Source organism: Rana temporaria, chromosome 2 (assembly GCF_905171775.1).
Source record: "Rana temporaria chromosome 2, aRanTem1.1, whole genome shotgun sequence".
Lineage (NCBI taxonomy): Eukaryota > Metazoa > Chordata > Amphibia > Anura > Ranidae > Rana > Rana temporaria.
In genome coordinates, this window is record NC_053490.1 from 243,904,489 (window position 1) to 243,916,988 (window position 12,500).

General features: G+C 41.3%; 1 protein-coding gene across 4 annotated transcripts in view; it reads left to right on the forward strand.

Annotated features, from left to right (window-relative positions):
- The window catches only part of CAMKK1 (calcium/calmodulin dependent protein kinase kinase 1), a 291,620-nt gene that overhangs the window by 254,847 nt on the left and 24,273 nt on the right, over window positions 1–12,500 (forward strand). For all 4 annotated transcript variants that reach the window (XM_040336721.1, XM_040336720.1, XM_040336723.1 and 1 more), the window contains one exon: window positions 10,104–10,232. In XM_040336721.1, coding sequence (XP_040192655.1) covers window positions 10,104–10,232 — 129 coding nt within the window. The remainder of the gene's footprint in view (window positions 1–10,103; window positions 10,233–12,500) is intronic.

A 12,500-nucleotide genomic window follows, 5' to 3' on the forward strand; every position in this document is an offset into this window, starting at 1 on the left:
GATAGGAAATGTTAAAATCGATTTATGCTATAGCTAGTGATTAGTACCTGCTATATATAGCTCATTAATGAAATATGAAACAGTGTATAGTTTATAGCAATTGTGATTTGGGGGATGTTTAGTGCAGTGGTAGATGCTATTTTTATATAGTGAGTCCATGTCACACCGCCATCATAGTTGAGGTCCTGGTATCCCACTTTTATTAGAAGGGGAAAAAACAAAACAAAAGCCCATTCAGGATTCCAACACAGGGGGTTAAACTTCAGTCAGTAAACACAAATGAAAAATACTGAGCCACCTGGCTCTTTGGTCAACAGTACCTCTGCTTGTTTTGTTCTCCCAGGCCACTGGCTAGTCAGGCTCTCTTGATGCCTAAGGTAACAGCACCTTGCTGTTCTGGCCCACATGGCGTCTTGACATGGTTTTCCCAGTATCTCCAGCTAGCACCAACCAGAGACTTTGAGATTCTCTCCAGCCCTCCTGGACTTGCTGGCCTCCTCAGCTTCCTCTGTCTCCCAGACTCTTGTAGCTGGCCTACCTTTTCCACTCCTTGAACATAGAATTCCCCTCACATGGGCTTCAGTCTCCAACAGGGGCACCCAGCTCTCCTGACAGGGTCATGTCTTCAATCAGCTCCTACTCTCACCATCTACTGCTCTCATTATAAGTGCTGTGCACATCTGGGCACACACCTTGCTGGTTGTCCACAACACACAGGGTTGGAGATTCCCCCACCTACTGCTCTCACCAGCTCATCGTTGTAAGGGCTGGGCACACACCCTGCTGGCTGTCCACAACACCCGGACACATGATTGGAGATTCCCCACCTACTGCTCTCACCAGCTCATCGTGGTAAGGGCTGTGCACACACCCTGCTGGTTGTCCACAACACGCGGACACATGATTGGAGATTCTCCAACCTACTACTCTTACCAGCCCATCGTTCTAAGGGCTGTGTACACCTGGGCACACACCCCTCTGGCTGTCCACAACACCCAGACATAGGGTTGGAAATTCCATTGTTCCCAAGACTCTTAGGAATCTCCAAACTATGGAACCCCACCTGGAAATGGCAAAATCCAGAGAAAGCTGCCAGAGCAGTTTTCTCCTCTCGAAATAAATGCTCTGTATTTCTGCAATGGAAATCCTGTGGTTTTTTTTAAACCTATTTTTCCAGAGGCAGGGACTCTCACTATCACACAATCTTTACCTTTGTTTAGTTTTCCACAGAATGCCTGATCGATAAAGGCAGTTGGTCATATCTTTCTAATTTTATTTTTTTATTACTTCTATATAATTTTAATTTAATATAATTTTTTTTGCAGAAGTATAAATATATAGCATATAATCCTAAAAGTAAATATCATACTACTTCAGTTTTATTCAATAAGGTAACACTTCTCTAAAGTGCATATTTTACAGCAAGAAATACGATTTTATTATGTCAGATTGTCAAAACATTGTTTATAATTATTGCTATATAGAGTAGTTGGATCTAAGGTCCCCGAACCATAGAGCCAAGAAAAAAGGGGGGGGGGGTGCCAATAGGACTGTTACTGTACAGATACAAAAATGAAAATTAAAGGTATGAATTTAAAACAAAAGATACATTTTATTCAAACATGGAACAAGACAGAAATACAGAATTAAAATGGTAATAACCATATGCCAACACCACTATAGAGGTCCTCAAGAGGGGAACAACACGATGGTTTGGAGGTTCTAACGGTCTCTACTAGTTTTGCGGTATACACCGCTTCATCAGGAGCACATCTAAAAATGAATGAACAATCCGTCAATAATTCAATTAATCACAAAACAACAACGTATAAAAGAGGGGAACACTGGGCTGAGCCGCTTACCTAAAAAGATCCCGCTAGGTGAGAACAGCAGGCGTGACCAGACAGGGTCCCGTACGGTAGCCATGGGGGACGCATGTGTGGAAAGACCTACTTGTCTATTATATAAAATATAGTGATATGTTAATAGGAGCCAAACCTCAAGAAAATAGGGGTTGTGTGGCACACGTGATCACTGCATGTGAGTGGTAAGAAGGTTAGGAAGGTGAGCGTGGGGATGTGAGTAAAACAAAAGAAGGGGGGGAAAGGGAAGAGGGAGAAGGAAATTGGGAGATGGGTATAAGGGAAAGAAAGATGGGAAGAGAAAAAGAAAGGAGGGGGTAGAGAGAAAGAGGAGAGAGAGTGGGCAGGGGGGAAAGAAAAGATGGGAGAAGACAGAATAATGGAAATTAAGATAATAAAAATGAACAGTATACCTTGATGGCAAGACAAATGGTGGTAGATCGGGGGGTCCCAGAAACAGGAGCCCAATTGTAGCACATGTTGGGGTGCATGTGAACTAGGTAAAGGGATAAATAATGTGTGAAAATAAGGGGGACCAGGACCACTCATGGTCCCAGGGCAGCATCAGGGTAATGGTGCTGGCCAGTAGTGCCTAGTGAGGAGGAAGAGAGAAGGGGTGTGTGGGAAAAAATGTAAAGTGTATTGGCAAGGGGTCAAAGTAAGCTTGGAGGTAAAGGGGTAAGGCGGACTTACTGTCGGCTAGATGGAGCCACAGCGATCCCGGAAGCCAGCATTGGTAACACTGAGGGCGAGGAGGTCCTTTTGATGCGTCCTCCACCTGGCGCTGTCCGCCCACACAGACGGAAGCCACTTCACCAGGAGGAGCCGTGCGCATGACGTCAGGGCGGAAGCCCGCACTGGAACACTTACAGGTGAGGTGCAGCTCCATAAGTGGAGCTGTAAACCTCACCAAGGCAGACCCTGGCCACCGCTAGGGGAGTGTCTGGAAACGCCAAACTGGCACACAAAATATATGGGAAATGGTAAGCAGCTGAGCCTGGTAAATATTACATAAAAAATATGTGGAAATGCAATATAAAAGGTAATGCGGAAAAATGAAAGAAATAAGCAATATACATAATAAATACATATAGGGTAAAGGTGTCTAATGGAAATAGGCACCAGGGTGGACTAACGCAAAGGTTGGGGTTAAGAAGGTAAAAACATAACCTGTAATGGTGTGATCATGTATCCCACGACTGGAATCGTCTATGGGAGATCACAGTGTCCATTTAGGGCCAATTAAATACATTCAAGATGGTAAAGGAATGCCCAAGTGTACCCCAGCAATGGTTATTTGCATTGGAGCAAGCTGTGCATTCAGTCTAGGGAAGTTCCTGAGTTGCTCTGTCCAGTCTGAGGGTAATCAAACCAAGGACAGGAAGGCAAACCAGGGACTGATACCGAAACCAAACCCAACCTTGTCGCAACAAATCAGTGGCGGAGTCACACCAGTTAGTATAGACTGAGGTATAAATTAATAATGCTCAATAAATAAGAGGCCCCTCCCAGGGAAACTGAGGAGTGTTGGGTAGGCGGGATGCGGAAAGCGCGACCAAGCGCCAATCGCATGTCGTCATACAGGGGCCCAGGTGTGTTATCCACCTAATACAATATAAAATAGGAGCCTCTGAAGTGAAGTACAGTGGGGATCGAAAGTTTGGGCACCCCAGGTAAAAATGTGTATTAATGTGCATAACGAAGCCAAGGAAAGATGGAACAATCTCCAAAAGGCATCAAATTACAGATTAGACATTGTTATAATATGTCTTTTTCACAGATGGCATCAAGTTACCATCCAAACTTGCTGAAATTTTATTGAATCCATTTTTCCTTCTACTTGTGAAATGTTCCCTGAGCCACTGGCTGCAATACAACCCCAAAGCATGATTGATCCACCCCCATGCTTAACAGTTGGACAGAGGTTCTTTTCATTAAATTCTGTGCCCTTTCTTCTCCAAACGTACCTTTGCTCATTCCGCCCAAAAAGTTCTATTTTAACCTCATCGGTCCACAGAACTTGTTTCCAAAATGCATGTTCATTTGCAAAGTTCAAACGCTGATTTTTGTGGTGAGGACGTAGAAGAGGTTTTCTTCTGATGACTCTTCCATGAAGACCATATTTGTACAAGTATCTCTTTATAGTGGAATAGTGTACCACAACTCCAGTGTCTGCCAGATCTTTCTGGAGGGATCGTGCAGTCAAACGTGGGTTTTGAATTGCTTTTTTCACAATCCTGCGAGCTGTTCTGTCTGATATTTTTCTTGGTCTTCCAGAGCTTGCTTTAACTTCCACTGTTCCTAATGACTGCCATTTCTTAATTACATTCCCAACAGAGGATATTGACATCTGAAAACGCTTTGCTATCTTCTGATAGCCTTCTCCAGCTTTGTGAGCGTCAACTATTTTCAGTTTCAGTTTTCTAGACAACTGCTTAGAAGAACCCATGGTGCTGATTGTTGGGGCAAGGTCAGATGAGTCTGGGCATTTTAAACCTTTGAGATTGACATCACCTGGTCTTCCCAGACGATGATTGAGAACATTCCATGCCACTGGCAGGTCTCAGCTTTGCAAAGGGGGCAGTGCATGCTATAAATTCTGCAGGGTGCCCAAACTTTTGCAGACGCAATTTTTTTGTTTTCTGTAGTTTTGAAACTTTTTTTGACATATAAGAATGTCTAATCTGTAATTTTGATGCCTTTTGGAGATTTTTCCATCTTTCCTTGGCTTCGTTATGCACATTAATACAAATTTTTCCCTGGGGTGCCCAAACTTTCGATCCCCACAGTATATAGATACTACAGTGAAAGGTACCATCATCCTTAGAATTTGAATATAGAGTAGTTGGATCTAAGGTCCCAGAACCATAGAGCCAAGAAAAAAGGGGGGGGGGCCAATAGGACTGTTGCGGTACAGATAAAAAAATTAAAATAAAGATATGAATTTAAAACAAAAGATACATTTTATTCAAACATGGAACAAGACAGAAATACAAATTTAAAATGGTAATAACCATATGCAACACCTATAGAGGTTTTGCATATTTATATTATAATTATTGCTAGTTGATTGTTTCACTGTGCTTGTGTGATTGGCTCACTTTTCCTATAAGGAAATACTCCCTAAGAGTTAATCACTTATAGGATTCAGATCCTGAATTTTCCTCATTTGAACACCGCATCAGTCAGTTTAATAATGAAACTGGCACTACCGTTTAGATTCTCTTTGCACATTCATATAATAAAATTCCTTCACAGCAGAAACCGGTAGGCATCTGCAATAAAAGTTAAATTCCATGCAATGAGACCCCACTTTCCTGAAGTGCACAGAAAAGTTCCAGGGAATGTCCCCATTAGTCAGCAATAAAGGAATGTCAAGACTTGTTCATAAATTTTTATATTGCATTCCCAGAGGAGATGCATACAAATTGCAGGCTACATCTTTCCTGGCGGCAAACTAGTGCCCCCCCCACTTCATGATTATTTGCACCACTACGGGTACCACCTAGCAGCCAATTGGGAGGCTACATGGCGATAATACACTACAGTTGTATACTCTGCTATATTGTGCTAAAAACTCTGCATTGTGTGGGCTACATAATCTTGATTACCCCCCTGCATTTGTTTTTTAAGACTCCCTATTAGTGTATGTCGGCAACAACTGTAGTTGCTCTTTAGATGCTGCCCTCAACCCTCTTAGGCCTTGTACACACGAGAGGATATCCTTTGGCGGATTTGGATCTGATGGCTGTACACACCATCAGATCGAAATCCCCGCAGAATACATCCGCGGTGACGTGGCCGCGCCGTCGCTGCGACGATGACGAGGCAACGTGCACGACCCTGAAGGTAAATACTTCCCCCCATGCGTCGAATCATTACGACGCATGCGAGGGATGGGAGCGGACGGACTGATCCGGTGAGTCTGTACAGACGACCGGATCAGTCCGCTGGACTGGATTCAAGCGGATAGATTTCTTAGCATGCTAAGAAATTTTTATCCGCTGGGAATCCGTCGGCTGGATTTTTATCCGCTGGGAAATGTCCGCTCGGACGTACACACGACCGGATCTATCTGCTGGAACTGATCCGCGGATCAATCCCAGCGGATAGATCAGGTCGTGTGTATGGGGCCTTACAGTTTTTGTTTTATTGTGGGTTGTTTTTATTTTCTGGAGGAAGAATATTTTATTTTTTTGCAGGGTGCTCGGTTCATACCTATTGACGTAGGACAAACTGCCCTTTTTTTAACGCGTCTCTGCATACTTGTGTAGTAAAGTACCAGGCACCAAAGCACCACATATTTATCCCCCCTATTACCATAGGTAAGAGGTGATTCACACCAAGTCATCTTTAGGGACCCAAGGTTGTTTGTGACATTCCCCCACAAAAAGCAAAAATGTATTCCTACCACAATTACCAGCTCATGCTACCTCTCCTGGCCTATGAAGGGGGACACACAATATTTCTGCAGCTGTAAAATTTCTAAAGTTTGCTGTGAAGTAAATGCAAATACAATGTTTCCATAGCTTGATCTCAACTGCAAAATTCCAAATGTTTGCTGCAGTGTATATCCAAAGTTTGCAGCCTATTCCGGCGCTCAAAATTATTAACCACTTGACCTCCGGAAGATGTACCCCCTCCTGACCAGGCCATTTTTTGCATTACAGCACTGCATTACTTGGTTGTGCAATGATGTACCCAAACAAAATGTATGTCCTTTTTTCCCACAAATAGAGCTTTCTTTTTTTTGCGCTATAAACAAAGGACTGACAATTTTGGAAAAAAATATAACTTTTTACTTTGTTCCAAAACATCCATTAAAAAAATCAAATTTCTTTATCAATTTAGGCCAATATGCATTCTGCTACATATGTTTGGTAAAAAAAATCCCAATAAGCGTATATTGATTGGTTTGCGCAAACGTTATAGTGTCTACAAACTATGGGATATTTTATTTTTTACTAGTTATGGCGACAATCAGCGACTTAACGTGGGACTACGATATTGTGCCAGACAAATCTGACACCTAACCCACACTTTTGACATTATTAAAGTGATCAGTGATAAAAAATATGCATTGTCACTTTACTAATAACACTGTCAGGGAAGGGGTTAACATCAGGGGTGATTAAAGGGTTAACTGTGCGCTTATGCCAATGTTTCATTGTGGTGGGGGAGGTGTTTTTACTAGTGGAAGGCATGGGGTCTGTGTTTCTGCTTTACGGAAACACAGGATCCATGCCTTCTGTACTTGTTTACATAGGCATACTGCCATTCAGTCAGTGTACCAAACGATCAGCAAGTGCTAGTGGACATTTGGGTCTGAGGGACCCACTGATTAGCTACCACTCTGTAAAATCATAGTGGGAACTCTATTTGATGTAAATGCTCAAGTACTGTACCTGGCATTGACCAATTTCTTCCAAACACATACATGAAGTCTATATTCTGAAAATTGAGAAAATGTGTGGATACAGGGGTGGAAAGGGGTTTGGGGGATGTTTTAGTAGTGTCTATTTTGACATTTTATTAGGACAATGCAGTGTGATACTGCAAAAAAAAAGAAGCTCACAAACTACGAGGGGGTGCTGATAAGTATTGAGCCTCACCCAGAAAAGCTGTAATTGCCATACTATTCTACCTATTCCCCCAGGAAGTCCATGCACTTGTGACATCTGTCCTGCAGATTCTTAAAGAAGAACTGCAGTCTGTTTGCATAATTTGTAATAAAAACATCTTTGCCTTTCTGAAGCTTCCCTACTGTAATTCTGTACTTGCCAAATATGCTGCAGAAATCTCCATCCACAGAGTCTGGCTGCAACCATTTTACCTGTGGGCAGCTGAAGCTGCTACCTGTTTACTTCCTGGGTTTACAGACACACAGAAGTACACCTTCAGCTCTGCAGCTCTCATTGGTCTCATTGGTCCTCTTATGACTCGCCCGCCTCCCTTCCTGGCAAACTCTCACGAGAATGAGAGAGAGAGCTGTGCATGATTTCATAAGCCTAGGCTTTTTACCAGACAAGAAATAGGAAGTGGGTTGTATAATCTATTTACTACCAGAAAAAAAACATGTTTTAAAAGTTACAACAACAAGGGCAGAAGATGTAATGGGTGGAAAATAGAAAGAATGACTGATGGTCCGCTTTAAGTCAATGCAAAAAAAAATCTTTCGACTGCTGGTGTAACCACTCATTTGCAGCATTTGTTGCCCCTGAAACAATACCAAATCTTTGTCCCTTTAGGTGTTTTTTGAGATTAGGGAACAGATCATAGTCAGAAGGGGCCAGGTTGGGTGAATAGGGTGGATGGGGCATCCACTAAGGAGGTCAGTTTTGCCATTGTTTAACCTGCAGTGTGTGACGGGGCGTCATATTCGGCTGTCAAAAGTTTTGAGATCCACTTTCCTGCAAGCTTTCTCATTTCCAAGTCATTGTGGATAATGGCACCAACACTCTCACATGATATTCCCAGATATGTAACAATACTTTTGGCTGATATTTGGCAGTCCTCCATGATCATGTCATGGATGGCTTTCACGTTTGCAGGCACTGAGACGGAAACAGGCCTTCCACTGGGTTTCTCAATTTCAACACCGAAATGCCCAGTTTTAAAATTGACAACCCAACATTTAACTGTTGCATATGAAAGGGTCACTGTCACCCAAAGTTTGAGACTTTTCATCGTGGATCTGCTTTGCACCTTTCCCTTGGAGAAACAGGAACTTGATTATGGTCCTATGTTCTTCCACATTAAATTTTTTGTTGCTGCCATGTTTAATTTGGACCTGAAAAAGAAAGAGAAGTTAAAATGTAGGTATTTAATTTTTGAACCATTGATTATAGACAAATTGGCCAGTACACCCTGCAATTTACAGCTTCCTATCTCAATTTTTCTGGGTAAGGCTCAATACATATCAGTACCCCCTTGTATACTAGTTGTTTTAATACTGGCCAATTTGTAAAAAGGTGAGGGTTTTAGCTCTTTCTCTTTAAAAAAAAAGGAAAAAAAAAAAAAGGAAAATCTTTCTTTTGTTTTTAATGTAGTGGCTGCTACTTCCAACAGTCAATTAAAGCCTATTACTGCTGGATTAGATATCATAGTCAAAATTACCTAAAAGGGCATTTAAAAGTTAAAGCCTAGGTTTAGCTAAAGTCATAAAAAATAAATGAGCACAAGGGCCAATACTTACTGTTAGTACGATACATCCCTAGTGTTACCCATTCAAATTATCTGAACAGGTAGTGAGAATATTTTCTTTTAAATGTTGGTTGGACCATATATTTGCTTTACCTAATATGTGAATTAAAGTAATTGTTAACACAGTGACTTCAAAGTCCGTATCAAGAAAGCAAACCCAAATTGCTGTCTGAAATCACTTGTATGTTCACAGAAAATAATTGCTATGTACCATTCATTTGGGGATATATTCTATGATCAAGTGACAGCACTCCCTCCTTCATCTCTTCCTTCCTGATAGCAATGGGCATGCCTGTAAGTCCATCGGGCAGGCATAGTGTGACATAGTACAGAACAGGGACATACATCTCCTGTCTGTGCGCTGCGCTCCAACAGGCTGTTCAACCTCTCCACAGCCTGCCCCTACAACACGGTAGCACTGGGCAGGGGGAGCATGGCTCCAAAACTGACCCTAGCAGGCTGGTCCACCCCTCCAATGGCTGCACCTGAAACACAGCAGCATTGGTTGAGTTGACTCCAGAAGGGTGGTGTGCACCTGCAACCGCATCGCTGTGAGGGTGAGGAGTATGGCTTCAAAATGGACTACAGGAGATACAGGCATGCTGTGCATGACATGTTGTATCTCGTAACAGTGATCCCGGGGACTCAAATTGATCATGCCAGCATGAATCTGCTTCCGTGTTGGCGTGGTCAGTTTGAAAAATGGCCCCAGTGGAACTGGGGAGGATCACCAGATATTTACCAAGAACAGATAAAATAATACATTTGCAGGATACATTTATTAAGAGCTCTATAACTAAAATAACACATATAAGCCGATTTTAAATTATTTAACATAATTTTTACTATACATCTTCTTTTTTTTTTGTTTAAATAACTACTGAGCTATTTTGGTGATCGGTGATTACATCTGCTGACAAGTGTGCATTAATTATGATGTATAATTTTCTAGGAAAATGACCCTGAAAATGTCTTTACGTTATCTTCATAAATATATTCTGTAGTTTCAATTTTAATCTTTGTTTTTCTTTTGCTCAGCTACATCCTTGGGTGACCAAAAATGGTGAAGACGCATTGCCCCTGGAGGAAGAGCACTGCACAGTAGTAGAAGTGACAGAGGAAGAAGTAAAGAATTCAGTTAAACTCATCCCAAGCCTGACAGCTGTGGTATGAAGCATTTGTATTCTTTTTTTATTAGTAGCTCTGTGACTTCTGATATCATTGTTGGTGCTGAATGTGAGAGTTAAATTTTATGCCATAATATACCCATCCCTATGTTGATGGGTAGTAGTATGTCCTGGGAATTTGTGCAATTGTTTGTAGCCTGAGGTTGAACTAAAAGGCAACAAAGTGCAGATAAAAAAAATAAAACATTATAATGTATAGCAATTATTGGCCTCTGCATAGACCTCTTTTTTGTAGTGCCGTCCAAAATCTCCAGCATAGCTGAGCCCTGAGCTCCACCTTGCTACCGATTTTTGGGTTGAACATGTGCCCACAACTCCATAAATTTGGGTTAAATGCGTTGTAAAGCTTTATCTGAGAATTATTGAAAATTGTATTCTGGGTATCTCTAAAGCAGCCTTTCTCATCCTATTTCCCCTGAAGAACCATTAAAATAGTTTTCAGCTCTTAGGTAATTCATGGCAAAAATTAAAACAAAAAGTAAGAATCAAAGTGACCACTCTTAGTAAGTTTGTGTGTGTGTGTGTGTGTGTATGTATATATGTATATGTGTATGTGTGTGTGTGTATATATGTATATATGTATATATATATATATGTATATATGTATGTATGTGTATGTGTATATATATATATATATATATATATATATATATATATATATATATATATATATATATATATATATATATATATATATATACATACAGCCGGGTCCATAAATATTGGGACATTGACACAATTCTAATCTTTTTGGCTCTAAACACCACCACAATAGATTTGAAATGAAACAAACAAGATTTACTTTAACTGCAGACTTTCAGCTTTAATTTGAGAGTATTTACATCCAAATTAGGTGAACTGTGTAGGAATTACAACAGTTTGTATATGTGCCTCCCACTTTTTAAGGCACCAAAAGTAATGGGACAATTGGCTGCTCAGCTATTCCATGGCCAGGTGTGTGTTATTCCCTCATTATCCCATTTACAAGGAGCTGATAAAAGGTCCAGAGTTCATTTCAAGTGTGCTATTTGCATTTGGAATCTGTTGTCAACTCTCAATATGAGATCCAAAGACTGTCACCATCAGTGAAGCAAGCCATCATTAGGCTGGGAAAAAAAAACATCAGAGAGATGGCAAAAACATTAGTTGTGGCCAAATCAACTGTTTGGAACATCCTTAAAAAGAAAGAACGCACCGGAAACGCAACACCAAAAGACCCGGAAGACCACGGAAAACAACTGTGGTGGATGACCAAATAATTCTTTCCCTGGTGAAGAAAACACCCTTCACAACAGTTGGCCAGACCAAGAACACTCTCCAGGAGGTAGGTGTATGTGTGTCAAAGTCAACAATCAAGAGAAGACCTCAGTAGAGTGAATAAAGAGGGTTTACCACAAGATGTAAACCATTGGTGAGCCTCAATAACAGGAAGGCCAGATTAGAGTTTGCCAAACAACATCTAAAAAAGCCTTCACAGTTCTGGAACAACATCCTATGGACAGATGAGACCAAGATCAACTTGTACCAGAGTGATGGGAAGAGAAGAGTATGAAGAAGGAAAGTAACTGCTCATGATCCAAAGCATACCACCTCATCAGTGAAGCATGTTGGTGGTAGTGTCATGGCGTGGGCATGTATGACTGCCAATGGAACGGGTTCTCTTGTATTTATTGATGATGTGACTGCTGACAAAAGCAGTAGGATCAATTCTGAAGTGTTTCGGGCAATATTATCTGCTCATATTCAGCCAAATCCTTCAGAACTCATTGGACAGCGCTTCACAGTACAGATGGACAATGACCCGAAGCATACTGCGAAAGCAACCAAACTGTTTTTTTGAGGGAAATAAGTGGAATGTTATGCAATGGCCAAGTCAATCACCTGACCTGAATACAATTGAGCATGCATTTCACTTGTTGAAGACAAAACTGAAGGGAAAATGCCCCAAGAACAAGCAGGAACTGAAGTTGCTGTAGAGGCCTGGCAGAGCATCACCAGGGATGAAACCCAACGTCTGGTGATGTCTATGCGTTCGAGACTTCAGGCTGTAATTGACTGCAAAGGATTTGCAACCAAGTATTAAAAAGTGAAAGTTTGATTTATGATTGTTAATCTGTCCCATTACTTTTGGTCCCTTAAAAAGTGGAAGGCACATATACAAACTGTTGTAATTCCTACACCGTTCACCTGATTTGGATGTAAATACCCTAAAATTAAAGTTGAAAATCTGCAGTTAAAGCACATCGTG